This window comes from Tachysurus fulvidraco, chromosome 3, assembly GCF_022655615.1.
Source record: "Tachysurus fulvidraco isolate hzauxx_2018 chromosome 3, HZAU_PFXX_2.0, whole genome shotgun sequence".
NCBI lineage: Eukaryota > Metazoa > Chordata > Actinopteri > Siluriformes > Bagridae > Tachysurus > Tachysurus fulvidraco.
In genome coordinates, this window is record NC_062520.1 from 14,932,871 (window position 1) to 14,960,770 (window position 27,900).

The 27,900-nt window shown below is 35.9% G+C and overlaps 2 protein-coding genes across 20 annotated transcripts; both read left to right on the plus strand.

Moving 5' to 3' along the window:
- The first annotated feature begins 1,577 nt into the window (after positions 1–1,577).
- Positions 1,578–11,523, plus strand: tcea3 (transcription elongation factor A (SII), 3). 19 transcript variants are annotated; one of them, XR_003441002.2, is made up of 22 exons: positions 1,579–1,836; positions 2,351–2,413; positions 2,636–2,741; positions 2,838–2,940; positions 3,085–3,219; positions 3,307–3,393; positions 4,344–4,445; positions 4,550–4,642; positions 4,810–4,908; positions 7,086–7,214; positions 7,323–7,385; positions 7,526–7,585; positions 7,769–7,831; positions 7,976–8,038; positions 8,130–8,192; positions 8,282–8,359; positions 8,917–9,077; positions 9,214–9,270; positions 9,795–9,949; positions 10,269–10,419; positions 10,694–10,765; positions 10,988–11,523. XR_003441002.2 is itself a non-coding variant. In XM_047811455.1 (22 exons), the coding sequence occupies exons 1-22, from the start codon at positions 1,768–1,770 to the stop codon at positions 10,994–10,996; spliced, it is 1,977 nt and encodes a 658-aa protein (XP_047667411.1). In that variant the 5' UTR covers positions 1,583–1,767; the 3' UTR covers positions 10,997–11,523. The 19 variants fall into 19 exon arrangements, 16 of the variants coding, with proteins under 16 accessions (XP_047667411.1, XP_027005143.2, XP_027005144.2 ...); XM_047811455.1 differs by having other exon boundaries at positions 1,583–1,836; positions 9,214–9,275; positions 9,800–9,949; positions 10,273–10,419; XM_027149342.2 differs by having other exon boundaries at positions 1,584–1,836; positions 10,273–10,419.
- A 9,647-nt stretch (positions 11,524–21,170) lies between these two features.
- oprd1b (opioid receptor, delta 1b) lies at positions 21,171–26,710 on the plus strand. Its single transcript, XM_027148950.2, has 3 exons — positions 21,171–21,489; positions 23,536–23,891; positions 24,616–26,710. Exons 1-3 carry the CDS (start codon positions 21,260–21,262, stop codon positions 25,140–25,142), a joined length of 1,113 nt encoding a protein of 370 aa, XP_027004751.1. The 5' UTR covers positions 21,171–21,259; the 3' UTR covers positions 25,143–26,710.
- The last annotated feature ends 1,190 nt before the right edge of the window (positions 26,711–27,900 follow it).

Sequence of the window (27,900 nt, forward strand, 5' to 3'; positions counted from 1 at the left end):
ACCCTAATAAATTCAGGGCTAAATACTTCACAATTTAATACTAACATAGTGCCCAAAAACCTTATGAAACATAGAATTAGCCTTAGTAAAATATTTTAAAAAAAGAAAAAAAAAGAAAAGCCTGCTTGTTTGCAAACTCCTTTCCACAAGCTTTTACTCTCTAGCCTTATAATAGCTCAATAGCGCCTCCTTTTGGATAACGACAAATGTGCCTATTTCTATATAATAATTCTTAAAGCTCAACAAATTAGCCTCATGTTTTAGCAAGCTATATCTGATTCCACTACTATTCCAGCCTTTAGAATGTGAACTGATTTCAGTGTCACAATTAATACGAAACATGTCAATATTACCTACATATAAAGAATAAATATTAATAATTGCTGCCATTTCCTTGCAATGCTAAAATATGACATATTAAATGTGCCAATAGTTTGAATGCACCAAAGTGTTAATGTTTTACATCATGTACAATCATTAATGCACACCAGAGCTGATGTGTATCTATCTGATTATGTGTAAAGTGAAGTAAAGCAAAATGTTCAGACTTCAAAGAAAATCTGGGATTCTGATATTTTACTGAGAAAAAAAATTAAGTGCAAAGGTAAGTGTTTTATGTGTTATTTTTCCTCAAGCGTGAACTTTATAATTTTGTTTAAGCAGTATTAGATCTTAATTTTTATTTAAGTGAAATGTTTCATAAATAAATGTTGTTTTCCTTTTGCTGCATTTCATGATAAATAAAAGAGTAAATCACTTAGTGTAGTAGATTGTAATAATGCACCTCATGGACCGAGTGCATTCAAAAACAAAAACCAAAGTGTGACAATAATAAAACTGTACAGGGTTCTACTGTACACATGAATGCATCACAGTCAGCACTCAGTTATTTGAGATATGAGACTGAGATATGAGAGTGTGATATGAGATTGAGATATGAGAGTGAGATATGAGAGTGAGATATGAGAATGAGATATGAGAGTGAGATATGAGATTGAGATATGAGAGTGAGATATGAGATTGAGATATGAGAGTGAGATATGGGACTGAGATATAAGACTGAGATATGATAGTGAGATAAGAGATTGAGACATGAGACTGAGATAAGAGATTGAGATAAGAAACTGAGATATGAGATTGAGACATGAGACTGAGATATGAGATAGAGACATGAGACTGAGATATGAGACTGACATTTGACACCATGCTGCCGTCTGCTGGGAGATTTATGAAACATGTTCAGCTGTGCTTCCTATTTTTTATCAGGAAACTACAATTTATTTTTTAAATTGATTAGTTTGGCATCGATTGCAAAATGAAGCAGTTCAACGAAATTCAAACTTGTATCAATATCAAATTTTCATTTGAGTTTATTTTCTGAACACCTGATAAATGCTGATGTCTTCATTCTGCTTCTGCACTGGTGAGTTTGTACTTCAGAGAGGTTTCATAATCTAGGTTTTATATATGTTCTTTTTTTTTTTTTTCTAAAAACGAACACTTTGCATTCAGTATTGGTCTTAAGCTTGTGTTCGACCTCCTTTCTATTCTTGGCACTTGTCATGTGTCCAGGGCATTTGGCTTAGAGGCTCGTACTGCACAGACCCGCCCCTTTTGGCCAAACAGGACTCTGCAGAAACAAACTCCAACTGCGAACCAAACTTCTAACATTACTAGCGTTTGTTTTGTTATATTTTCTTTACATGCTATAAAGCTTCTCGACTTTATTGATACTTTTATACAGTAGGGATAACTCATGCGTACACAATGACGCGAGAGGAGGACCTGATACGGATAGCGAAAAAGCTAGACAAAATGGTGTCTAGGAATAACACGGTGAGAGTTATTTTGACGCCTGCTTCACGTTGTTGGGTTTTTTCCCCTCCCGTTTCAGGGTTTCAGCGTGTATCGTATTTGAATACTTGTATCGTGCGCCTTTCGTCGTGCATTTGTTTACTTTTAATGGATGCGCCCTTTGAAGTTTATTGTAAAACTCTAGAATAGAAATGGCTCGTGCAGAAGCGCTCTGGGAGACGCACATGTGAACAGGTGTCCTGTAGAGGACTGTACACTTACTATCAGTGTCCTGTTCCTGCTATACGACCATGAACAAATCGGGAACTAGTAGCAGACTGTAACTAGTTTACTTAGGATTTTGCGTCTACGTTGTTTAGTCTTTTTGAAAACATCCCGATAGTGTAGAATTGGAATTTGGGTCACTGCCCCCAACAACATGGAGGAGTGAACTGATTAATATAGTAACCATTTTTAGATAAGTCACAGAGTTCAGGGTAACATTTTGACCGTTTGAACATATTATATATCTAATTTTTTTTCCTATTCTTTTCAGGAAGGTGCTCTTGACCTGTTGAGAGAATTGCAAAAATTCAATATGACCCTGAAGTTACTTCAGGTAAGAAAAGCAATGCTAGGGTATATATACAGTGTCAGAAACTATACACACTATAACCCAAACTATCACTCAGAATAAAATAGCATCAGTCAAGCTATACATCAGAAACAATGACAATCAGAAATGAAGTAAGATGATTCTAAGATGATTACATCTCTGTACACTGTTTTAGTTAGTTATATCTTAATGTCAGTGTTTTATGTGTTTTTCATTATATTACAGGACACAAGAATCGGTATGTCTGTTAATGGAATAAGAAAACACTGCAGAAATGAGGATGTTGTCACCCTCGCAAAGATTCTTATAAAAAACTGGAAGAGGCTATTAGGTAGCTAAGATTTTATTGTCTACTGTTTATTACTTGTTTAGAAATGTACAATACACAGAAAGATATAGAAGTAAATTAATAATCCTGCCTGTGTAGAACCCAGCCATTCCCAGAAGGCAGAAAGACCAAATGAGATGAAAAATGGGAGTGGAGACAGTACAAAGTCACCTTGTGGACCTTCTTCAGACACAGACACAAGGTAAGTCTAGCATTAAGCAATAAAACTGCAAGCTTATTTGAAAGTGAAACCATACACTATGCAGGCTTTTATGAACTGAAACTAAGTAAGAAGAACAAGAAGACATTGAATACACATTCAAATTGAACTTGTTTGTCTTGCCAGCCCCAAATCAAGTTTAAACAGTCCCAAGAAAGCAGGTAATAAGCACAGAAAAGAGACAGTGTTTAAGAAAGAAAGACAAGAAAGTGACCACAAAAAGGAAAAACACGTCAGTAATCACACAAAAGAAAAGGAGAGGTGAGAGTTCAACCTTGTTGTGTATCTCCTAATTTAATCAGTGATGAAATGGAGTCACAAGACTGAAGAGTTCTTATGTTTTATTAGGATCAGTATTATGGATTCGAGTGTATCTTCCTCTACTTCACCCGTCCTTCCTCTCAAGTGTTCATCAGTGGACGTGAAGAAAGACAGGTTAGGGCTAGTGTGTGTTCTCAGTGAATCTGCATGGCATTAACATTCATTTTTTCTATAATTTTGCTAATGATTATACAAATTTTATAGAAAATTTGAAGAGATATTATAATGTGGTTGATCAACAGATCATTAAAATCTGGTGGTGTGCTTTCAATTGGCGTATGTGTTTGGGTTGTGTAAACAACAGCACTGTTTCATTACGTGAAGCTCATCATTATGTATAGTTCAGTGTGTTGTAGCGCTAATCATTAACTTGTGTGATTTTTAGTTACACATCTTTGATCTTTCAGGGTAGATTACCACAGGGTTAAAGGTGGCGTTGCTGAGGTTAATAAGACCAATAAAATAAACTTCTTTTCATGACACAGACAGTGGACATTGAGCTCTGGGTTTGGATAGCTTTGCTATCTACAGCACAAGAAATTGTTTTATATTGGATTAACTTCAGTGGACATTTAACCCTGCTCTACCTTAGAGCATGTTGATGCTCTAAGTGGCTTCAAAATGAATGGTAACAATAGGCTTCACATAATTCTTCCCCATAGCCTACTACATATTAATTCATATTCTTCTCATCCAAAGAGAAAAAGAGGGTTGGTCTTTTTTGAAAACGAGCCTCATCATTTTTTATTTTGCTTCAAAGCATATTAGGCATTAATATAACTTAATAATAGTGTGTTATGTGCTAAATGGAATGTGAAAATGTTTAGGGAGATTCTCCTGTGTTATGCAGCTTCTTGTTTATAATCATTCACACACTGAAGAATGAAAGAGCAATCAGTCAAGAGCTCTTTCTCACTTCTCAGGCTGAATACTGTATCAGATGTAGAAGTGTATTTTGAGTCTTAAGGGCTATTGATGTTGCGCCTTCTATAAATTACTTCAGTTATAGTCTCATTTTACTGCCATGTGTTTTTGAGGTGCTGAATACAAAATTAATTACACAGGACAGAGGCTCCCGATCCACAAAGTTCTTCTCATCTTCTTCATCTTCACCATTCTCTTCCTGCTCATATTCGTAAACACCAGCCTGAAGTGAAGAAAGACAGGTCAGCATCATTAGCATAAACAGAAACATACTCTATGAGAACATGTTTAAGTAACATTAAGCGGACAGATGAGATAAGTTCTTAATATTTAGCATTATTTTCAGAAGAGTGGCACCAGAAACTCTGACCTCACAACATTCTCAGTCTCATCATTCCTCTTCTCATAAAAGGCCATCTCTAGAGATTCCTAAGGAGAGGTCAGAATGTGGTTCTGCATGATTTTAAAAATAGTGTTGTCATTGCTTTTAAGAAAAATGGTCTGTTTTGGAAAAATGTCATTCATTGCCAAAAATATGGCACAGAAAATAGCACATTGTGACTCTGTATCAAATAACAGAATTACACTGTTTATTTTTACACATAGAAAAAAGACTCCAGATCAAAATGCCCCACTTCCACCTTTGCCTCTTCATCTGCATCCTCCTGCTCAGAAACAATGTGCTTTAGAGATGAAGAAACCAAGGTCAGGGTTTGTTTGGAATGCTGAATTAAACTCCAGAAGTTATTTGATACTGTGAGCTGCGCAGGTTTTGTCATGCAAAACCTGCAAAAGCATGACAATAAAATTTAATATAACCTTCGGTTGCATAGTTTTTGCCTCCAGTTGGTTTATTTAAGTGCACCATGTGTTTTCTGTAATTAAATCTGTCAATTCTCTGACTTTTCTACCTACTTTGCTATCATCAAACTACTGCATGTAAAACTAACATACTTTTACAAACTCCCACAAGTTCCTGTTGTGGAGATTGGGTGAAGATTTTTGCTGTTCCAATATTATAGGATTAGTTATGGTATATACATCTCATTGTTTATACTTTGTAAAAACAACTTAAATGAGAGGATAGCCGCCAAAGAAATGCAGCAATGCTGATATCACTACTCCTCCAGCAAATATGGCACAATTGAACTTGGCTGTGCAACAAGAGGTCAAAGATTTGGTTTTAGCTGATAACACACTGTTTATTCGTTTGTGCCCTTGAGAAACACCTAACATACACAGTAGAGTATTGAGTATTGCAGAGAGGTTATGTAGTGCTGGCAATATATGCAATATAATCTAATCAAACTACATTGCAAGCATTAAACATTACTTTTGTGAATTTGTTTTAACAATGGAAACAAATGATTCTGTAGTAGTGAACTCTGGTGGGTGAAATCAGGCATTGACAGCTGTGACAGTACTCCTTGGCCCAGATTTATCTGTTTGGTTGCAGTGGAAGTCCTGTATGAGCAAGTAGCCTGGAGACATACCCTGGAGCTCTCCCATACAACCAGGTCAAACAACTATTTACCCTGGTATCCGGAGTCCAGGAAGTCTCAGATACAATAGTTGGGCTGTCAGAGATATAAAGAACAAGGACAGTGAGCTTCATTAATTAATAAATATATATACAAAACAGTACTTGAGACTGAAATCTCTTGGTGGAAACTGCTGCTGCAGATTCTAATCATCTTTCACCCAGATGATCTTACTGGATTTTCTAATGCCACATGGAAGCATATACTAGCACAAGTCCATATGTTTAATTTTTTCTTTTAGCATTAGGGCATCTCATGGATCCTCAGTCCAGAAGAAGAGTAGGTACTGAGAACATGCAGTGAATACAAAACAAATACTCAAGTGTTTCTGTCAATTTTCTTGTTTGGACTTTACCGAATTTACAGAATACCATTCAATTCAGTTTATTTGTATGGTGCCTTTAACAATTCACATTGTCTCAAAGCAGCTTTACAGAAGTATAGAAAAAGACTCATAAATGAATATATAAATTTGAAGTTTAAAATTACTTTTAAATACTATATATCTTGAACATCTATCCCTGATGACCGAGCCTGAGAGAGGGAGAAACCTTAAGAGGAACCAGACTAAGAAGGGAACCCATCCTCATTTTGGTGACACTTGAACAGTAAATTATGTAAATGAAAATACTGTCATATCTAGAACAGTTTATAATAGTGCAACTAAGAGCTCCTGGGGAACTTATGGGTCAGCACAAACTCTGAGTTCACCATGGACTTCCTGCCAAAGTCAGACCACACACCTGACGAAACAATGGTAAAAAGAAGGCAGTCTGCAGGCGGCTCCATCCACAACATTACTGTGAATGTAGGTCCCTACATTACTGTGTTTAAAGAGTGGTAAACAGTGTGACTTAGTACGTATTGTAGGGTAACATGCCTATATTCCGGTTCTGGTGACCTGTGGTGGTGAAATTTGGGATTTTTGGAGAAAGCTGTAATGACTCACCTCTTCACCACAACAGTTTTAATGTGTATGACATTCACAATGGAATGTAATCTCTACATTGGATGGAAATTAAACAGTGTAAACAGTCAGTCCTTCATTAGTTTACGATCATGTAAAATAATATACTGGCAGGTGATTAAAAGATATTTTCTCTGTGACTCCCAGTTACACAGCAATAAAGTGTTTGCTTCTATCATTGGGAGATTAGCTGCTAACAGACCATTCAGTTTTAGGCTCATGGTGTGGTACTGTAAATGGAAGCAAGTTCTGGTTTTACTGTAATTACTAAAATTCTTTATATAACCATTTTGCATGGTTAGAAGAAAAATATGTAGTACATGATTCTTGTGATTTTGTTTTTTTTATCAATAGTTAATTCTTGTTTTTATTAGGAAAGAGATTGTGAATCCTGATGCTCCTCTTCCTCCTCTTCCTCTTCACCTTCATCCCTCTACACCTACAAAGCGTCTTTCCTTAGACATGCAGAAAGGCAAAGAAAAAGAAAGCAAGGACAAAGAGAGGTTATGATTGGATGTTTAGCATGCAATCTTAACAGATTGGATTGTTGTTTTGGATATTTTTAGTGATTATCTCATAATAGATTTATTTCTCCCCTATAATAAATGTAGAAAAGAGATGGTAGCACCAAAACGAAGTGCACAGCAGATGATGGCTGAGCATAAGAAAACCAGGTCTGAAGCTTGTAACCTATTGGATTGTCTTAGTACTAGTTCTGTGAAACTACAGTAAAAGCTGGATTCTCTGGAAAATGCATGTGGTGAAAAGATACATTTTGGTTCCTTAAAAAGTTCAAATAATTTTCCCATGTCAGCAGAGATCTGGGGGAGAGTAAACCAGCCAAAAGACTATCTACAGACATGAAGAAAGACAGGTTGGAACATAGATGTGTCATTAAGGATGAAAGACAGAGGGCAGCATCAGTGCATGAATTAGATTGCTGTGATTTCTCAGCTTGTGGATGGCCATAGTAAAAAAAAAAAATTGCTCCATTTATGACAGTTTTTTCATATTAAATTTTCATTGTACTGATAGTTTCTTATTGTTTTTTCAAAAGAAATTCCACGGATTTCAGTCACCAGCCTCCAAAAAAACTCTTCAATGATGCAAAGAAAGAAAGGTGTGATCAGAAACATTATCAAGTGTGCCATGCGGTTTAAACTAGTTAATCTAAAATTATTTTAGGATAGGAGATGAGCTTTCATTACAAACTGTATTGTTTTTTTTCTGGGGTTTTTTCTGTATTTATTTATTTATTTTCCAGAAAAGACTCCACAGACTCGAAGTCTGGTCAGCGACAACACGCGAGTGACTCCAAACCTCAGAGGTACAATATTTGTCTCTTACTATTTTTTATTTATCTTGAGAGGAAATGTTATTGTTTAGGACAGATAATATAAAACATGCTTCTTACACAGAAGAGACTCGGTTAATTCGATGTCGGGAAGCTCACCCCTGTCTAAGAAGCTCTCGGAAGAAAGGCAAGAATTAGTTGCTCACTTCTATGTTATACTCATCACTAATTTACAGAAATCTGTAATGGATTTAAGAATATTTCTATGTCTTCTAGGAAAGAATCTCATGGCCCTAAGTTAACTCTCCCTGGAACTGTACAGAGAAAGGTGTCCACAGACAGTAATGATGGACGGTACACTTAATATCAAGTCTCTTCCTTCCTTTAATTTTTTTGGATAGCATGAGGTCTCCAACATATTTACTTTTTAGTAGTGAAGTTAAGCAAAGGTGATATTCTGACTGTTTAGTATGTGTTGGATAAATTCCCAGTGCATCCTGTTGCTAGGCTGAAGACTTTAGTCTCACTTGCTGAAAAGAGCTCATCATTTAATTAGTAATTAGCCAATAAGTTTAATCAAGTGTGTTTGATTAGACATATCAGTAATTGCACAGCATGTGGTTAGACTGATATGATGTTTGTAACTAATACAGTACTGTAGGTAGCTACAGTAAGCAGCTAAGGCTATGTTTGGAAAGCAGACTGTGTCTGATTCATATCACATTTATACACCAGAGGGCTATTTTAGCAAGTGATGTAAGTTTGTGATGCCCAGTTTCACACAGATGTTGTGCTGTAATACTACACTCAGTAGTATCAGTCACAGCAATATTGTATTAAATGAATATCAGAATCAGTGGTTTGTGATTTGTGTGCCAATCTATCTTGATATTTTATATTTATCTGAACAGAAAAAGTAAACCTGAGACCCCAAAGACACCCAGCACCCCCACCACCCCTATGTCTCCATCCTTCAGCCCTGCTGGTGGTCCTCTCTCCCCTCACCTGCTCACTGGGGACTCAGTCAGGGACAAGTGCATTGAAATGCTGTCAGCTGCACTACGCACAGATGGTAGCAAAACACCAAATGTCTATTTTATGGGCATTGATTTAGCAGGAGAAGGTCATTATCGAGTGATTTCCCCCTTTCTTTCCTTCCTTCATTCCTTTCTTTCTGCCTTTCTTTCCGCCTTTCTACCTACCTACAGATGACTACAAATATTATGGAGCAAACTGTGATTCCATGGCAGCTGAAATTGAGGATCATATCCTTTCAAATCAAGAAGATTATTCTCAGTCATTTTTAAAGTAAACATATTTTAAGATACCTATTAAATATATAATGTATATACTGGTTGTGTAATCCAGTCAAGACACTTGGTGTTCACAGTTCACAAACAGACAGACAACTCTTTCAGAAAATGACTGTAGGAACAAATTTTATTCAGTTTTTAGTACTGTAGATTCCTTATATTTGAACCAAAGTTATACTAGATAATGCTGGTGTCTTTGCTGTTTATCCTGGTGCTGACATATCTTTTAAGTAGAGTAATGAGTAATTGGTTGGAAATCTAATATTGGTAAACAGGAAATATTTTTGTGGTGATGTATATCATTGTGGCCACAGTCTAATGCAAGACAAAGAGCTGCAGCAGAGCTGTCAGTCAAAATTGAGATGAAAGGACAAGAAATTGCATAATTGGCCATTATTGTTATGGTGATATACTGTATATATATTGTTATAAGTGAAAACTCCTCAGTCTCTCCTTAACTGATCTTGTCTCCTTAAATATCTACCAGGAGATTAAAGCCACAGATATGAAATATAAAAACAGAGTACGTAGCCGCATCAGCAATCTGAAAGATCCAAAGAATCCGAACTTACGCAAGAATGTCCTGGGAGGAGCAATCGAGTTGAGTCGCATAGCCACCATGACTGCTGAGGTGTGTATGAATTATTTAGGTATTGAACTGTTATTATAGACTGTGTAGTCAGGTGGGGATGGCATTGGTTGTTCATTTCTTAGGTTCTGCATCCAGGCAGTATTGATATTGTATCTATATTATGAAAAACTCTTCACATCTCTAAGCTCATGTTTCATTTCACATATAATACAAAAAGATTAAAATAATGCCAAAATGCTCTTTAAGTATTACGTCACAGTTAGAAATACAAAGCATTTTTATGTAGTGTTTTTCAAATCTGTGAAGTTCTGGCAGCCATGGAATCATTTTAGACCAGTTCTGTAATGTTCTCTGTGAGGTAGGAAATGGCCAGTGATGAGCTGAAGCAGCTAAGGAACATTCTGACTCAGGAAGCCATCCGTGAGCACCAGATGGCCAAGACTGGAGGCACTACGACTGACCTGCTGCAGTGTGGCAAATGCAAGAAAAAGAATTGCACATACAACCAGGTACTTTGTTCTTTCCTTTTTTTTAAAACATTTTCTTTTTGCATAAGGGTCAAAACTATATGGAATATATAAGATATTTCATTACAGTATGACAACCAATATTAAGCAAAATTATTTAAAAACAATCCATTGCTGTATAACATTCTGTCTTCTGCAGCAAATAAGTGAAATAAAGATCTTAGTGATGAAGTAGTAGATATTGCTTAATGTCTTAGTTGTTATGAGCATTTCAAATACATGTAAAGGCACATCTTCAATATGTGATTTTGCACAGGTGCAAACCCGGAGTGCTGATGAGCCCATGACTACATTTGTACTATGCAATGAGTGTGGAAACCGCTGGAAGGTAAGGAGTTCTAGTTTAACAGAAAAACATTTCAGATATTTCACTGTGCTAATTGAATATACAGTACATTTTATTAAATAACTGTCAATATTACCATTTACACCCTTTTGTACATTGCACTTTTCCCGAGTTCACTAGTCGTTTGTTGAACTAGGAACATAAATATATGTGCTTGGTTTGCTGATCTATTTCTACTGCTTAATATGTGTTTGTGTTTTTCAGTTTTGCTGATTCCTGTTCAGATCAACAGTGAACACTTGGGATCTTTTTTAATATAGATTATACTGTAGTGTGCCATTTTTAAAAAGTTGTAATGGCTTCATTGATTATTGGAGTTACAAATCAAACAATGCCATACAATAGAAAATGCAACCAGAACATTTTTAAGAATTTTAATTTTGTCTTTAAATTCAGTAATTTTTTTAAAAACCTTTTTTCTACCACATACATTAACTGCATGATTTGAAGTGGAATTTAAACTAAAAAAAAAAAAAGTTGGAAATCCATTTGTAACAGTTATTTTTGAATTTTTGCTGTCCTTGATTGCTTTGTAAATGCTAGAGCAATAATTTAATGACAAAGCTGAAAAGCTCTATATAAATTAATTTAATTCTAACAATAAAAATAAACAAATAATTATTGTAAAGCATCAATATTAGTATTAGCTTTTCTTTAAAGGCTGTTTGAATTAATACACTACAGTTATAATGTTAATGATCAAGTTGTGCCTTAGTAAATAAAGCTGTATTTATACTGAAGTGGAAGATATTTTTGTGGTCTATAAGTGTTATCTGTACCATGTTTAATAACACTTACGCTTGCATTATGTGTTAAATAAACCCAAGACATAGGAGACATCTGGGTTTTTAAAGCTAAAGGCAGTATCACATGTGAGGAGTACATCTGTTGCACCCATGGCCACAGAAAGACGCAAGCCAGAGCTAATAATGCCCCTGTCTCTATATTGAGCCTTAATAAGTACTATGCTGTCTGGCTCATTCTTATTCTCTTCACTAAACTACTGACTATGTGTGGAATTGTTCTCTTTATCACTGGAAGCTCAGGATTTGGTGTTTAGTTACCTGGAAACAGAATTAAAGATAAACTGCTTAAAATAGTTTTCCCAAATACTTTTCCTTTGTTGTGAATAAAACACCGTTTTAGCATTTAATAATCATGCTAATTGAAAGTGTCTAGATATTGTGGCAGAAATACAGATAAACTGTTTTTTTATTCCTTGGAAAGGAAGAACCTGTACTATAAGAAGAATTACCTGTAAATGTAATTGGATGGATGGATGGATGTAATTTGATGTTGGTAATAAACACGCATAGACATACATCAGATGTACACTCACTGTTGTAATATGGTACAACATGGTCCTCTTATGATGTCACTGAATGGAATAGTTTAGTTGTACAAGCAAGGAAAAAGTAAAGAGTGCGCTTCCAAAAATGTTAAAGAAATGTCTCCTAACACAAAACGTACATATCATACAATTAGGTTTCTGTTTTTCACTCACATTTTTAAATCAAAGCATTAAACTTAGTCTGTTATCCTAGTTTATGTGAAGAGTCTGCCAAACAAGTCCCAGTGAATAAACTGTTACTATGGCAACAATAATAGCTTAGAATTACATTTGAATTACATGCAGATCTGTCGTCAGAGCTGCTGCTATAGCTACTAAATGAACCACAGATAACGGGTGTGGTCATAATTACACATACTGAGGGGCATTTCGAAGCTTGTAACAGTTCCGGAAACATGACGCTCAGAGAACAAGACAAACTCAGCGTAAGAAGTCAAGCTCTTATTAGTGATCGTGTCTCTTGGCATTATCAGCAAGCAGTTACAGTATGTGCACTTTTGCTCACTATTTAACTTCAGCTTTGCTCATCTCTTGGCTGCACACACTCATCTCACTGCTGAGAGAGAGGGAGAGATGGCAATGAACAAAAAACAGCTGTATATCCTTTTTGCTCATCTCCCCAAAGTACCCTTCACCCTCTTAAAGATTCACCAGCTACACTGCAGTTCCCATAAATACACTTCATAAGGATAGATGAAGCTCTGCCACTCCTAAGATATTTGTCAATAATTTCCCATAAATATGGTCCTCGTAATTATGCTCCAATAAATCCAAGCCAATGAACTGTAGTCTCAGTTATAGTAAAGCTCTCACTTTATATCCCTCTTGAAAGTGAAGACTCCAGTCATGCAATCACGAGTCAATATTTCTGAAGATGAATGATAGCTAGTGTCACGGGACTATCATCATAACAGACCTAAATTAGACTTCAAGCCTGCAAACTAATAAATTTTTGGAGTGCTATATGTGAACTGTAGAAGATATAATTACATTTGTTTATTCATTCGGCTATCTATAAATCAATAAATGAGGTTATTATTCTACTTACTTTAAACATGTTATTAGTTTTATTGCTTAATGTTATGAATGATTTGTGTTTGTGTGTTTGGCCAAAGCAGTAACTATCTGTGCACAATCTCAGAACCAACAAACAAACAATGTTGCTATAGCATAAGAAATTGATTGTTGAACAGTTCCTCTTTTATTGCCTCTGGGACGATGCATTCTCATTTCCTCTCTGAGAATCCACTATGCTTGTATTTCTAGTAAATCTCAGCTCATTTAGTCACACCCACCACTCTTTTCTGTCTAAACTGCCTCAATCTCTCTTCCGCACTTAAGCTGGTGAAAGCTTTTTCTTTTCACACACATAACCGTTGTGGCACTTGTTGTGTATACAGCACTGATATGTACTCTTAGGATAACATTAGGATATCAAACACCTTGTCCATTTCAGCCCACTCATCTCGCTATTGCCATAGACATCAACTCTTGTAAGCTTGCACCCTGGCCCAGTGTGCTGTGATAAATTCACACATTCACATCACGCAAAGTCCAAAGAATCTTTCTACTTTTTTGCTTTGGGGTATTTTGAGATTATTATTTTACTCTGATCTGGGGGAGCATCCAAAAACATGATACCTACTTAATTCCTTAATCTTTTTTCTTACAGAAACTAATTTAGTTTAAACCTTATAAAAATGTAAGCATGTGATGTGAATAATGTTTTGCTTGAAGTTAATTGTGTGTGTATATACAGATGTTATACAGTTGAAGAACTGTTCCATGCTTGGAAACATGCCATCTGTAGGTAAAAGAAAGTTTGTTCTCATTTCTTGACTTCCTCCTGACAAATTCCTCTTGACCCTTTTTTCCCCCCTGCACTCTTTTCATGGAAGGCAAATCTAAGAGTTTATAAGGAAGACATGTCTTTCACTTCCCTTTTTTTCTATTTGCCTTAAGCTATAGTCATGCTGCCATTTAGGCATTCCCCAGACTTCATGATTGTAAGCTTAAACACCTTCTAACCATTTAAGCAGTTAATTTGCCTTTATCTTTAGAAACCACTTTATCCTGGTCATTCATGTTGGACCAGGAACCTACCCTGTGAACATGAAGTGAAGTGTATATACACTCTGGATGAAAAGAGCAGAATATCATCAAGCGTAATGTTGCTCTATCTTGTCTATATGTTATTTTTTTTATTTCAGGTAGCCAGTAGTGTTTTGTCATCTCATCACAAATATACTGATTAATCAACCTTGCACATGTGAAAAGTCTCTTATAGTTAATATTTGTATTTAGTTTCCGTTTTATATGGTTTTTCCATAATCGTTTTTGCTCTATGAAGACAAAATGAGGAGTGGACATGAACTGACTTGCTTGTACATCCTGTAAAGACCAGATGCAAAAGTTGCCAATATTGTGTCTATTTTCCATCTTGCTGTGTAGAAGATTAATTCCAGTGGGAGGTTTCAGCCCTTCAACACTTATCAGAGTTTGTTATAATCCCCTTGACACCGTGTTTTTTGATGAATAGTGTAGAGCACAAATTCTAATCCACATACTTTATTTCCATTCACAAGTGAGTCTTACCTTTGCTGAAACTGGAAACTAACACTTGTTGCCAAGGTACCAAATAGGGGTGTACAATATGAATAAAGCAAGAAATGCAGATTATTGGTTGGCTCAAATCAACAATCTCAGAATCATTAGTCACATAGCAATTATAAAAACAAAAGAATGCAAATAAGCAACAATGACCCATCTACCACCATAGGACCTATGCATCTATGTTCCATTGCACACTGTATACTTTATACAGGCAACACTTTTTGTAATAATGCATTATTATTAATTGTGTAACTAAATTTGTCATTTCAAACCTTGTGTATTCTATTCTTTTTTTATGTTTTTAATTTTTGTTATGTTTTAGGCTGCTGGAGAAATAATTACAAAGTATGGTGTAGCACACTGTTTACTGTACATGACAATAAACTCTTGAATCCTGAAACACAAGGGATTTGTAAACTCCTACAACGTTCCCAATCCTGATGCTGGATCGCAAACACTTGAGTCAAATATTCAGCTAGTTAAAAGCCCATCCTGAGCTGAAGTGGGTGTTTTATAGAGATAGTGACATCATTGACTAGACTGCATTTTTCAAACTTGTATTTACCAGAATCTCACTACATCTGCTTATTCTTATTTGAGTATGTTAATAATTAATCATCAGATGGTGTATTGATCTTATTTAGCCTCCAGTGCAGTAAAACATTAATTATTTAATTAGTTTTCAATCTTGCTTCTGGGCAACCGGAAACCTGATATTTATAGACCTCAACAGTCATTATAATTATTATTATTATTATTATTATTATTAGTAGTAGTAGTAGTAGTAGTAGTAGTTGTTGTTATCACTAGTTCACAACATAAATTGTGTCAAGAGAAACTGTCACATTCATCACAACAATTTTTACCAAACAGGGGCAACTCTGTTCAGATAACAAGAAAGACAGAGAGTTTCTAAACACAATAAAACTCCTAAACAAATTAATTAGCATCTCTATGGTCCAGTATAAACAAAAGATTCACAGTATTAAAAATATGCTTGGAAAACACAATGACAATGGATAAAGGCATGTAGTTTGTTATTAATGTTTAATTATTTAATGTGACTCTTCAGGACGGTAAAATATGTTCCAGCTTGAGTGAACAGAAGTCTAAGAAACTGCAGTGAATTTTACATACAGTATACAGTATGTTATTGTTACCTAAGGGGTTGTACAATTACAAGAAACTAATATTCTATTTCCTACTTTTGTTTGAATTCTTATGTGTACATTATGTCTTATATACAAGAAGATCAACTGTTGAAGTTCATAATACAAACATGTTCCAGGTAGACTAATAAATAAATAAAACCTACAGAGCTGTCTCATGAAATTCCCCACTTGAGGAGCATTTTTTTTGATGTGGGAGTCATTCAGCTGCTGCTGTGTGGGCTGCTGTGTGGGCTGATGTGTGGGCTGTGAAGTTGCACATCGCTCAAGCTTGTGTTCAGGGCTTTTTTGTGGCTTCTGGCATATGTGCAAAATCCGTGTATCTAATAACATAAACATAAGAAATTGCTAAAGCGAGAGAGAGTGACATGTCCCCATGGACCTGCTCATGACAGGAGAAGAAGCAGAGAGCATTGTGTGTTCTGTGCTGCTGTTAATACTGTTCTAGTCAGAAAAGAAAGCAATAATAATTCCCAAAGGCAAGTGTCATCTGTCTCCTTATCTAATGCCCTGTTTCCTCCCTGTTTATACCACCACCGCAGCTAAGCCCTGTGGGATATCACATACAGAAACATTAGTGTTGTTTGTACAGAAGGAATTACATTCTCCACTGGAATTTAATTAAACAAAGGAAAACGTAAACAAATGTAAACAAAGGAAAAAGACATTTAGGGCAGATTAAAATCATAAATTCAAACAGAAGCGTAAAAACTGGTTATTTACTATAAATAATATAGCAGTGAATAATATATTTCATTAAAATATAAATGCATATAAACACAAATTAACATTAGCAAGATGAGTGAATTTCAGGATCAATAGCACGAATCAACATAAGAAATATGCAAGTTTTAATTTAATGTAAAAAACAATTTTAGAGGATGGGAAAAAGCTAAAAAAAAAAAAAACTAGATTTCTTACATGGGAAACAAGCTGTAGTACAGCCTTCACCTTGTCTACTAACTGTATATAAATTCAATAATTAATGGCAGGCTGTTTCCATTACATCCAAATACAGTGCAAAGATTCAAAGGCCTTTCAAAATGAATGAAGAGAACTTGAGGGTCTGTTTTTCTGTAGAGCTCCCAACAGCCTGAATGCAAGACCTTTTCTGGTAAAAGAAGCATGGGAAATAATTGGATGTTAATATTATTCGTGGTTTGTTCTGTATGTCACATTAGTGATATTTATGCCAGGACCCTGCCTATGAGTAAGCCCTCAAACAAACAGGATCATCTGCATCTCAATATATTCTTCAACACTTGGGGAAAAAACGATAAATGCTATATGAACATTACATTTCAGCCTACAGGTTTTTAACTGATACTGAGGTTCATAATGATCAATTCCAGGAACTGCTCAATGGAAGTATAAAAGGGCATGGGATCTGAAAAGAAAGACTAGAGTGCATTTTTTTCATTTTTCAAAAGCAACAAGTTAGACTACAAAATGCTTGAAAACAAGTTCCAGAATCAAATGATGGACACAAATCTAATGGCATAACAAAATTTATCCCAAAGATATTCCCTCAGTTGGTGTTTTGATGACAGTGGTGCTGCAGACATAGATATGTACAGTGCCTTGCAAAAGTATTCATACCCACTGAACATTTTGACACGTTGCAACCACAAACAAAAATGTATTTTATTAGGATTTTATGTAATAGACTGACACAAAGTGGCACATAATTGTGAAGTGGAAGGAAAATAATAAATGGTTTCCAAATTTTTTTTTACAAATAATATCTCAAAAGTGTGGCGTGCATTTGTATTCAGCCCCACTGAGCCAATACTTTGTAGAACCACCTTTCACTGCAGTTACAGCTGCAAGTCTTTTGGGGGTATGTCTCTACTGTACCAGCTTTGCACATCTAGAGAGTGAACCTTTTGGCCTGTGAACAGTGATTTTCAAGTCTCGCCACAGATTCCCGATTGGATTTAGGTCTGGACTTTGACTGGGCCATTCTAACACATGAATATGCTTTGATATAAACCACTCCATTTTAGGTCTGGCTGTATTTTTAGGGTCATTCTCTTGCTGGAAGGTGAACCTCCTCCTTAGTCTCAAGTCTTTTGCAGACTCTAACTGGTTTTCATCTAAGATTGCCCTGTATTTGGCTCCATCCATCTTCCTATCAACTCTGACCAGCTTCCCTGTCTCTGCTGAAGAAAAGCATCCCCACAACATGATGCTGCCACCACCATGTTTCACGGTTGGGGATGGTGTGTTCAGGATGATGTGCAGTGTTAGGTTTCTGCCTCACATAACATTTTGAATTTTGGCCGAAAAGTTACATTTTGGTCTCATCTGACCAGAGCACCTTCTTCCACATGCTTGCTGTGTCTCCCACATGGCTTGTCGCAAACTGCAAACGGGATTTCTTATGGCTTTCAACAATGGCTTTCTTCTTGCCACTCTTCCATAAAGACCAGATTTGTGGAGTGCACAACTAATAATTGTCCTGTTGACAGATTCTCCCATCTGAGCTGTGGATCTATGCAGCTCCGCCGAGTTACCATGGGCCTCTTGGGTGCTTCTCTGATTAATGCTCTCTTTGCACGGCCTGCCAGTTTCGGTGGACGGCCATGTCTTGATAGGCTTGCAGTTGTGCCACACTATTTATATTTCCGGATGATGGATTGTACAGTGCCTTGTTAGATGTTCAAGGCTTGGTATATTAATTTATAACCTAACCCTGCTTTAAACGTCTCCACAACTTTATCTGTGACCTGTCTGGTGTACTGTATTTATACTGATATTAAATTACACAAAGGTGCACTCTATTTACTAATTAGGTGACTTCTGAAGGCAGTTGGTTTCACTGGACTTTAGTTAGGGGTATCAGAGTAAAGGTGGCTGAATACAAATGCACACCACACTTTTCAGTTATTTATTTGTAAAAAAATAAAAAATAAAAAAAAAATAAAAAAAAATTTGGACACCATTTATAATTTTCATTCAACAATTATGTGCCACTTTCTTTCGTCTATTTAATAAAATCCCAATAAAATGCAGTTTTCTTTGTGTTTGTAACGTGTAAAATGTGGAAATGTTCAGTGGGTATGAACTTTTGCAAGGCACTGTATAAAACATTGTCCCAAAATCATCTGTAGATGTTCAGATCGGTATAGACATGGTGGTAGTAAAGGCCACAGAGAATAATTTTCATCAAGCCCTTCAGTGAGCCCTTGTGCCATGTGAATCATCATCATGGAGACAAAAGGACACAAATGATGTGAGCACAATGTCCCCCACAGCAAACAGAGCCACTGTTTTTTACTTTTACACACCTTTTATGCATCAAACATATCAAATATGTCATTATGCATTTATATGTAAGAAAAAAACCTAATTATTTCAAACATTTATTATTTTTATACACAACAGCAGTATTCCTTTGCCATACATAATAAGGTAGAAAGCAAATAATAAAAAAAAAAGAAATACAATGATTGTAATCCTGCAGTAGTCATACAAGTGATATAATAGATATTGTAAGCAAACACTGAATACTTAAACGTTGCCGCACGTTCTGCAAAGAATAAACGTTATGTAACTCTAAATGATGTGGAATAGAGATCCATTAATCTCTGTGTCAGCATCATGTGTTTCCATCCAGCATCGATCTATCGAGCTACATCTACCATTTAATGGCCATCATTCATTTACCCAGTGAAGTACAGAAGAGGTCTCCGTTGAAGAATCACATATGGTTCTTAATGATAAACACAATTATGTAGTCCTACAGCAGACCAGTGTTTCAGAGTGCATCTGATCTCATGAACATAAAAAAAATAAAAAAGAAGTATTTAAATAAAGTTTATTGACTGTACAGATGTTGTTAAATCATGGTATTTCTAGTTATATGTGTATGTATGAATATGTGATTAAATAAGTCAATGATATAATCAATCACAGATAAAAATGAATCTCATCTTATATGATAGGTTAGAGCCTGTGTGTGCTAGAGAATGCTGTGTAATGTTTTGGGTGGAGTGCAAGTAATGGAAAAATAAATCTTCCACCCATAACAGAGCTTGTATTAAATCATTTTCTGATTTAATAATTGTCATGGTTATTATTGTAGGAAGTATTTTCAAATGTAAGGTGTCAGTTTTGTGCCTTTTTGTCCCCCAAGTCTGAAAATAGAAAGTATACCTTATGCAAGAAACTAATATTTTATAAATATATTTTAATATTTATCAATGAAGAATCAAAATGATTTACAACATGGATTAACTATGCTTGTGCTATAGTGGTACGTTGAATGAAAACTCATCATATTCTATAGCAGTCTGAATTTTCTAGATTTAGGTCAGATTAGTCAGTGTAAAAATGAAAGGATTACCTTTCATTACCTACAGCATGGCATGGTTAGTATGCAGAACAATTTGTACCCATAGCAACAATGGATGGAACCAGATGGTATTTAAGTTGGCATGTGCTTTTATATTCTTTTATAAGACAGAGAGAAAACAGCCAACCAAACAGAAGACTTTGGGGATTTCTGGAAAGTTATCAGACACTACTGAATTTTGTTGTGCTAGGCTACATCTCAAACCAGTTACTTCTATGCGAGACCAAGATTTTAAAGCTATGCTATTGTGACATACTAGTTATTACAGTAAATAGGAGGTCATAATGTCACTTAAACTTGGAAGAACTATTGATTAGCTGATTAGTTGAATGTCTAGTGTGTTAGAGCACCGTAAAGGCTAAAATGTGAAGGACGGGAATTCTGCATGGTCAGAATTGGGAATCTTTCCAGTGGTATATATAAAGTTAAGGGATGATTTCTGATGATTCTGTGACTGTGTTGAGTTAATCAATAATCTGCACTTCTTCATCATTTACATTTAAGGCATTTGGCAGATGCCATTATCCAAAAGTGCTTTTTCATCTGATGCTGTGCCCTGGCAACTAGTGTTCAACATGGGTGTGTCTGAATAGAAATAAATGGTATAAATCATGATTTGTTGTTATGCCACATGGTCTGTGTTATTAAACAGCACAATTAGTTTTCGGTGGTATTCACTGGCAATAAAAGCTCATATATTTAGGTTCCTTTGTATTGAACCAAGCAAATTTCATGTGCTATAATAAAGGTTTTCAATAAAGGTTGATCCTGTGTCCTGCACATTTCGAGTCAACTCAGGAAGGTTAATGGGTTGAATCTGGTGTGTTGTGTGGACAGGTTTTCTTACACGTGCAAAAGGAGCTCCTTTAATGCGCGTGCATGTCCAACTCGCCGTAGCGCACTGGGGCGCGTTACACACTCATGCAAACTGCGCGCATCGAACTCGCACACGTTTGCATTTGCCTTTAAATCTCGAGAGGAAAGCCATGGATCCTCCTGCAGTGACCGAGAGCGGCTTTGGTGCATATTATACAGACATGGGCTATAATAATAACTTTTCGGAACCGACCAGACTTCCTTATAACAGGAGCGCAGAGCAGAGCGCTGTGAGCGAGAGCGCGTCTGTGATCATCGCCATCTCCATCACAGCCATTTACTCCGCCATCTGCGTGCTGGGACTGTTAGGAAACGTGCTGGTTATGTACGGAGTGATCAGGTACAGATCCCTTCTATTGCACAGCGAACAAACCAACCAACAACAAAATATCACATGCTTTAAATCTGAAACCGGCGAATAATTGTGTATTTCTTAGCACAGCTGATCTGTTTAGAGTGGTTCCGTTTATATAGTCTGCATTAAACAAACACACTCATACAGTACTAACATTTTTCTTAGGTTTACAGACTCGTTATCTGGGCAAAATGATGAAAAAAAGATACTGCACTGAATATTAGAGTCAAAGAGTTAGATTTTTTTAAGCACACAGGCTTATAGAGAGAAGATGAAGAAGTCAAATTACACAAATTGCTTCTGTGAAGACCAACAGATTAAATAGGCTCAGAAATGTTTAGATGGAAAAACAACAGCGAGACTTCACAATGCCTGGGTTGCTCAGTTAGCTGGAGTGAATTTTGGGATTTTATATTCTGATATTTTTGTCTGTTTTACACAGATGTTGTAGACTTACCAAGACAAGACTGTACATCTAAACCGACATAGAAAATACACAAATGTATGCATTCATAGCAGTTGAGTGAGACAGATCTAGTAAAATAAATTTTTAACCTGACTTATGGCAAAGGTGGCATGTGCTTAATTTTATGCATCTGTTAGTAGTGGAAATGTCTGTTATCATGAATAACTGAATATAATATAATAATGTTAGAAGTGAGAATGGCCATGTATTGTATATTATACTATATAACTGGTGGAGATAGTACAGAGACAATAGAAGGGAAATGTAGAAATATATAATCAAAGATAAAAGTACAGTTGGTGTTTTTGGTGATACAGTCCACTTTGAAAGTATTCAAATCAAAATGGAATTTTTTTTTTGTTTATACTAAAATGTATAATTAAATTTAGAATGAATGAAAAAATATTTTTACAATGAACAGGTCTGCCCTGCGGTGGGTTGGCACTCCATCCAGGGTGTGTCCTGCCTTGATGCACAATGACGCATGAGATAGGCACAGGCTCCCCGTGACCCGAGAATAGTTTGGATAAGCTGGTAGAAAATGAATGAGTGAATGAATGAATGAATGAATGAATGAACAGGTCTAAATGTCTAATCCCAGTTTAAGCCCCAGGTTTCACCTGGAAAAAGGATAAATCACCTCAAAGTCCAGAGAGCTATCAATGGGAGTAAATCACACCATTCTGTAGTTGAGAAAAGAGGAAAACATTGGTCAGGGCTATTGTACAAGCAGTAGGCACAGGAAATACAGCAATAATAAAAACAAAAGAATAGGACTTGCCATTCCAATACATTCCTAGGGGAATGCAAATCAATCAGAAAAACAAGAACACTGACACGACATGTCTTCTAAGTGGCTTGTACATTGTATTGTTTTTAAAGCCTTATTTTAAATCAGCCCTGATATAATAATCGAAAATATACTTATGTTCTGGCAGAAGAGCCATTATCCAAAGCTTTGAAAACCTAATTAGAATTAACAGGAATCAACAGCTATAAAATATTTCTTTCTATTGCCTTTTAGATCATTTTTGTTTTGCCATTAGAGTCTCATACGCCACACATCTTTTGTTTAGTTAAGACTCCAAGACTCCTCCCAGATCATTAAGAAGTAATCATGACATTATGACACACAGAGAAGAGTGAGTCTGTTATATGTAATTATATTGTGGGTATAGAGTGTGTGGAAAACATAAAATATGTTTAAAAATTCATCAGATATGTGAATCTGGTTGATATCATTTCGACAGCCTTAGGAACACTTTGCTTAGGCAGTAAAGGATATTTAGCTGAAACATTTAGGTTTTGCTGGGAAGTTCTCAGTTAACATTTACTTACGTTTATCACTGACATAAAGTAAATTTCTTTATGGGCCAGGTCACCTGTTCACTGCTTAATGCAAATGAACATCCCACATTACATACCGTTTTACAAAAAGTAAAAAATAAGAGAGACCATTCTGCACAGACAGTTTTTCTACAAAGTTGAAGCTTTTGCTTGTATTAACCACAACTGATAATTGGACAATAATGCTATACAAATCAACAACTTTGTTAACTCAACAGGTACACAAAGATGAACACTGCAACCAACATTTACATCTTCAATTTGGCTCTGGCTGATGCTTTGGCCACCAGCACACTGCCGTTCCAGAGTGCCAAGTATCTGATGAGGACCTGGCCTTTTGGAGAACTACTCTGTAAAATAATCATTGCGATTGACTACTACAACATGTTCACCAGTATTTTTACTCTTACAATGATGAGTGTGGACCGCTACATCGCTGTCTGCCACCCAGTGAGGGCTCTTGAATTCAGAACACCAGTCAAAGCAAAGATCATAAACATCTTCATCTGGATACTGTCATCTGCCATTGGTATTCCAGTCATGATCATTGCTGTAACAAGAGTCAAAGAAAATGGTGAGTGGGTGCTAAAGATGACCTGATTCTGTCAGTTACAAGTAGTACCAATTTTGTATTGTTGTACTGTTTTATTAACAAAGCAGTAGAGAATAGAGAGCATGCTTGAAATAACCTGAAAATGAAAACTTCAGAGCCAAGATACTGTATCATCTTTAGAGGCATATTGAGAACAGAAAATACTGTAGTTCAATGTGGATACTAGGAACAAGAAACAAATATGTAGAGTTCATGTGGCAGATAATAATTATAAAATAATACCCATAACACTCTCTCTGTCACAATACAAGTTACTATATTATTGCTCTAGCCATTTAAGGATTGTGCACATAATTACAAATTATAAAGTGTAAACTAATTTACTCCTTAGGTCGAAATCAACTTTTATTGCATTAAAAATGTAATTTGTGATCATTATATTTTCAATTTGTGGAAAATCAAGTATTAGCAGATCAACCTTTAGATTAAATATTGTGGCAGTACAAATGGATTAATGGAACCTACTTATAAGATACAGGTTTTCTGTATTTTTTGTTTGATGCAGGCAGTGCCTACATGTGAGCACAAGACTTGTTCATATACATATATATAAAAAAGCTACAGGCTAAATAAGAAATGAGAACACTACCCTACCAGCTTAATGGGTGAGGTCAGATTTGCCTCAAAGTAAAAGAAAAATCCAATCTTTAAAACTATTGTTACTGAACTTCCTGTCTTTTCTCAGGTAAAATCATCTGTATGCTGAAGTTTCCTGACCCTCAAAGGTATTATGAAAGTGCGACAAATATTTGTGTGTTCATCGTTGCCTTTGTGGTGCCAGTGTTGGTGATCTCCATCTGCTATGGTCTGATGATCTTGCGGCTAAAAAGTGTACGCTTGCTCTCTGGTTCCAAAGAAAAAGACAGGCACCTGCGCCGTATTACCCGTATGGTGCTGGTAGTAGTGGCAGCCTTCATTATCTGCTGGACACCCATTCATATCTTCATCATAGTTAAGACTTTTATAAAAATTGACCAGAAGAACCCACTTGTGATCATCAGCTGGCACTTGTGCATTGCTCTTGGCTACATGAACAGCAGCCTAAACCCAGTCCTCTATGCTTTCCTGGATGAGAATTTCAAGAGATGCTTTCGAGAATTTTGCCTTCCTTTCCGTTCTCACAGGGAGCAGAACAGCTTTTCCAGAGCCCACAACACTAGGGAACCTGTCTCAGTCTGTGGCACGACAGATTCAGTGAGAAAGCCCACATGACTAGTCCTGGTCCAGAGATTTCCTGGACATCCGACTAGAAACCAACAGGACCAACAGTCTGAGTGCACTCAAATCTCCACTACAGAGCTCTGTGTTACCGCATAGAAAATGTAAAGCTGGTTACACAAATAAAACTGCATTCACATAAGCCAGCATGTATAACAATTGTCTGAAGAGTTGCTGTAAAATGCGCTAATCTTTTAGATTTTGCTATGACTTTCTTTATACCTAGAAAAATGAACTAAATCCTCCAAATTTCAAAAGAGATCTGGTTTAAATTGCAAACAACATAAGTCAGCCCAGTAATCATTCCCTGATGATAAATACAATATGGGCAACATTTTAAGGACACCTGACCATAACATGTATGTGCTTTATGAATTAGACCTCTTGTTGCTATTATAATTACTTTCCATTAGATTTTGGAGTGTGGCTGTGAAGATTTGTACTCATTAAGCCACAAGAGAATTAGTGAGGCCATGTCAACATTCTAGTACTTTCTAACGTTGTTACGTAGGGTTAAGTTTAGGGCTTTGTGCCAACCTTTTGAGATTTTCCCACTCCAAACTTAAGCGAATCATGTCTTCATGGATGTCACTTGGCATAGATGTGCACGGGGCATTGTCATGATGGCACTTTGGGCCTACATATGGGTGCCACATACAATTGTGAGGTGTCCACAAACGTTTCACAATAAATGGGTGTGAAACTTTGAAAGTCTGTAATGGTATATATTAATTGGTCACAGACTATGAAAACACCTACCATAAGAAACTAAAGAAAACCTTTAAAAAAATTTTTAAAGAGGTTTCACAGGTCAAGAAATGACGTACTGTCAAAAGGAAATTTAATTGCAAAGAGACATAAACAAAAAATATATATTGCTATATAGAAATTATGACTGTCTTGATCAAAGGTCAAAATCATATTCACCTGTAAAATATGGTTCTTTATTTTGGCTCTCTGTCTCAACTAATGAAAGCTGCTTGACATGATATTTATTATAAGGAAAAGGAGTTTACTGAAAAAGAAACAAGAATAATACAATCATATGCACAAATACAGACTAAAACTGTACTAAACTATAATAAATTGCTGTAACTGACAATCCAAAACAACCACAGACACACTTAAATGCTACAGTGTTATAAACTAAAATCTGCCTGCAGTTCACTTCACCACTTCACTGTTAAAATCATGTAGTCTACTTTTTTTTTTGAGAAATATTTGTATACATGTGACTAAATACATTGAAAGAAATGTAATGAAAATGGCTGTAAATCAAATGTTATTTGGTGACATTTTCCACTGCATATTAATATGATTTTAGTGCCAGGAGCAGAATGAAATGGAAAAGTTAATGGCTATTATTTTTTTTAAAGCAGTGGAGAAATCAACGTCTATTCTTGTGCTGCTTTTTGATAATGTGGCTTTGGACTGTAGTGTTTTACATTGTGAGTATTCATACATCCTCTGCCAATCTTGTACATCTTCAGTATGATCCTTACTTCTGCCTCTGCTTCTACATCAACTGGAACTGAATTATAATAAATGCAGCATTAGCTTGATATTCTGAGCGTTTATATATTTTGATGGACCCCTGTGTGCATATATAAAAAAATACTGATAAATATTGATAAATGTGTATTGTTTTAAAATTGTGAATTTTAAAGCATTAATTATTATAGAAATGGTTCAGAGACGTATTTGCAAAAGATGTTGATGTTATCTTTGGGAGTGACAAGATTGGACAGGATTAGGAACGAGTACATCGGAGGGACAGCTCATGTTGGACGTTTGGGAGACAAAGTTAGGGAGACCAGTTTAAGTTGGTTTGGACATATTCAGAGGAGGGATATTGGTAGGAGAATGTTGGACATGGAGCTGCCAGGCAGGAGGCAAAGAGGAAGGCCAAAGAGGAGGTATATGGATGTAATTAATGAGGATTTGAAGCTAGTGGGGGTTGAGGATGCAGAAGATAGGGATAGGTGAAGAGAGATGATTCGCTGTGGCGACCCCTGAAGGGAAAAGCCGAAAGAAGAAGAAGAAGAAATTATATATAATGTCAGTATTAACATAGGTGCTTGGCAAGTTTATTATGAATAACAATGCAGGACATCAAAACCAATTTAAATTTTAATTATAATAAAGAAATTAAATATATATGTATATATACACACACACACACACACACATACATACAGTCCAAATAAACAGTGGACCTTGATACCTTAGAACAGGTCAGTCAGAATTTGCCCATCAGACTTTCTGTAAGGAAATCTTGTACAGTAAATGCAAGAGAGCTCAAAAAATTGAAATAAAATGAAACCTTTACTGAAAGTGGAGGTGGTGTAGTCAAGTTATGAGATTTCCTTTTACTATAGCAATAAAGGAACCACTTAATGATTAAATTCAGTGTTGTAGGATCACATTATTTGGCCATCAAAATGTTGGTGTCTAACAATATTTGAACCTTTGAATTACCAAGTCAATACAAGCATATAAATGTACTTGCATGATCCATGTCTATTTAGTGAGCATCTAACGAGATGCTCTAAAGTACCAAATCAGTAATTTAACTGACGAAAGGCCAACTGCATTATATATTTGCAACCAGTTATAGGACAGTCAGTCACATTAAACACATCATGTAATTCACACAACATAGCTCTTACTTCCAGAGGCTAAATCCTACAGCTCAAAACGATGTTATACAAGAGACCATGTCAGAGAGCTGAGATGTATTTGTCTCACTGAC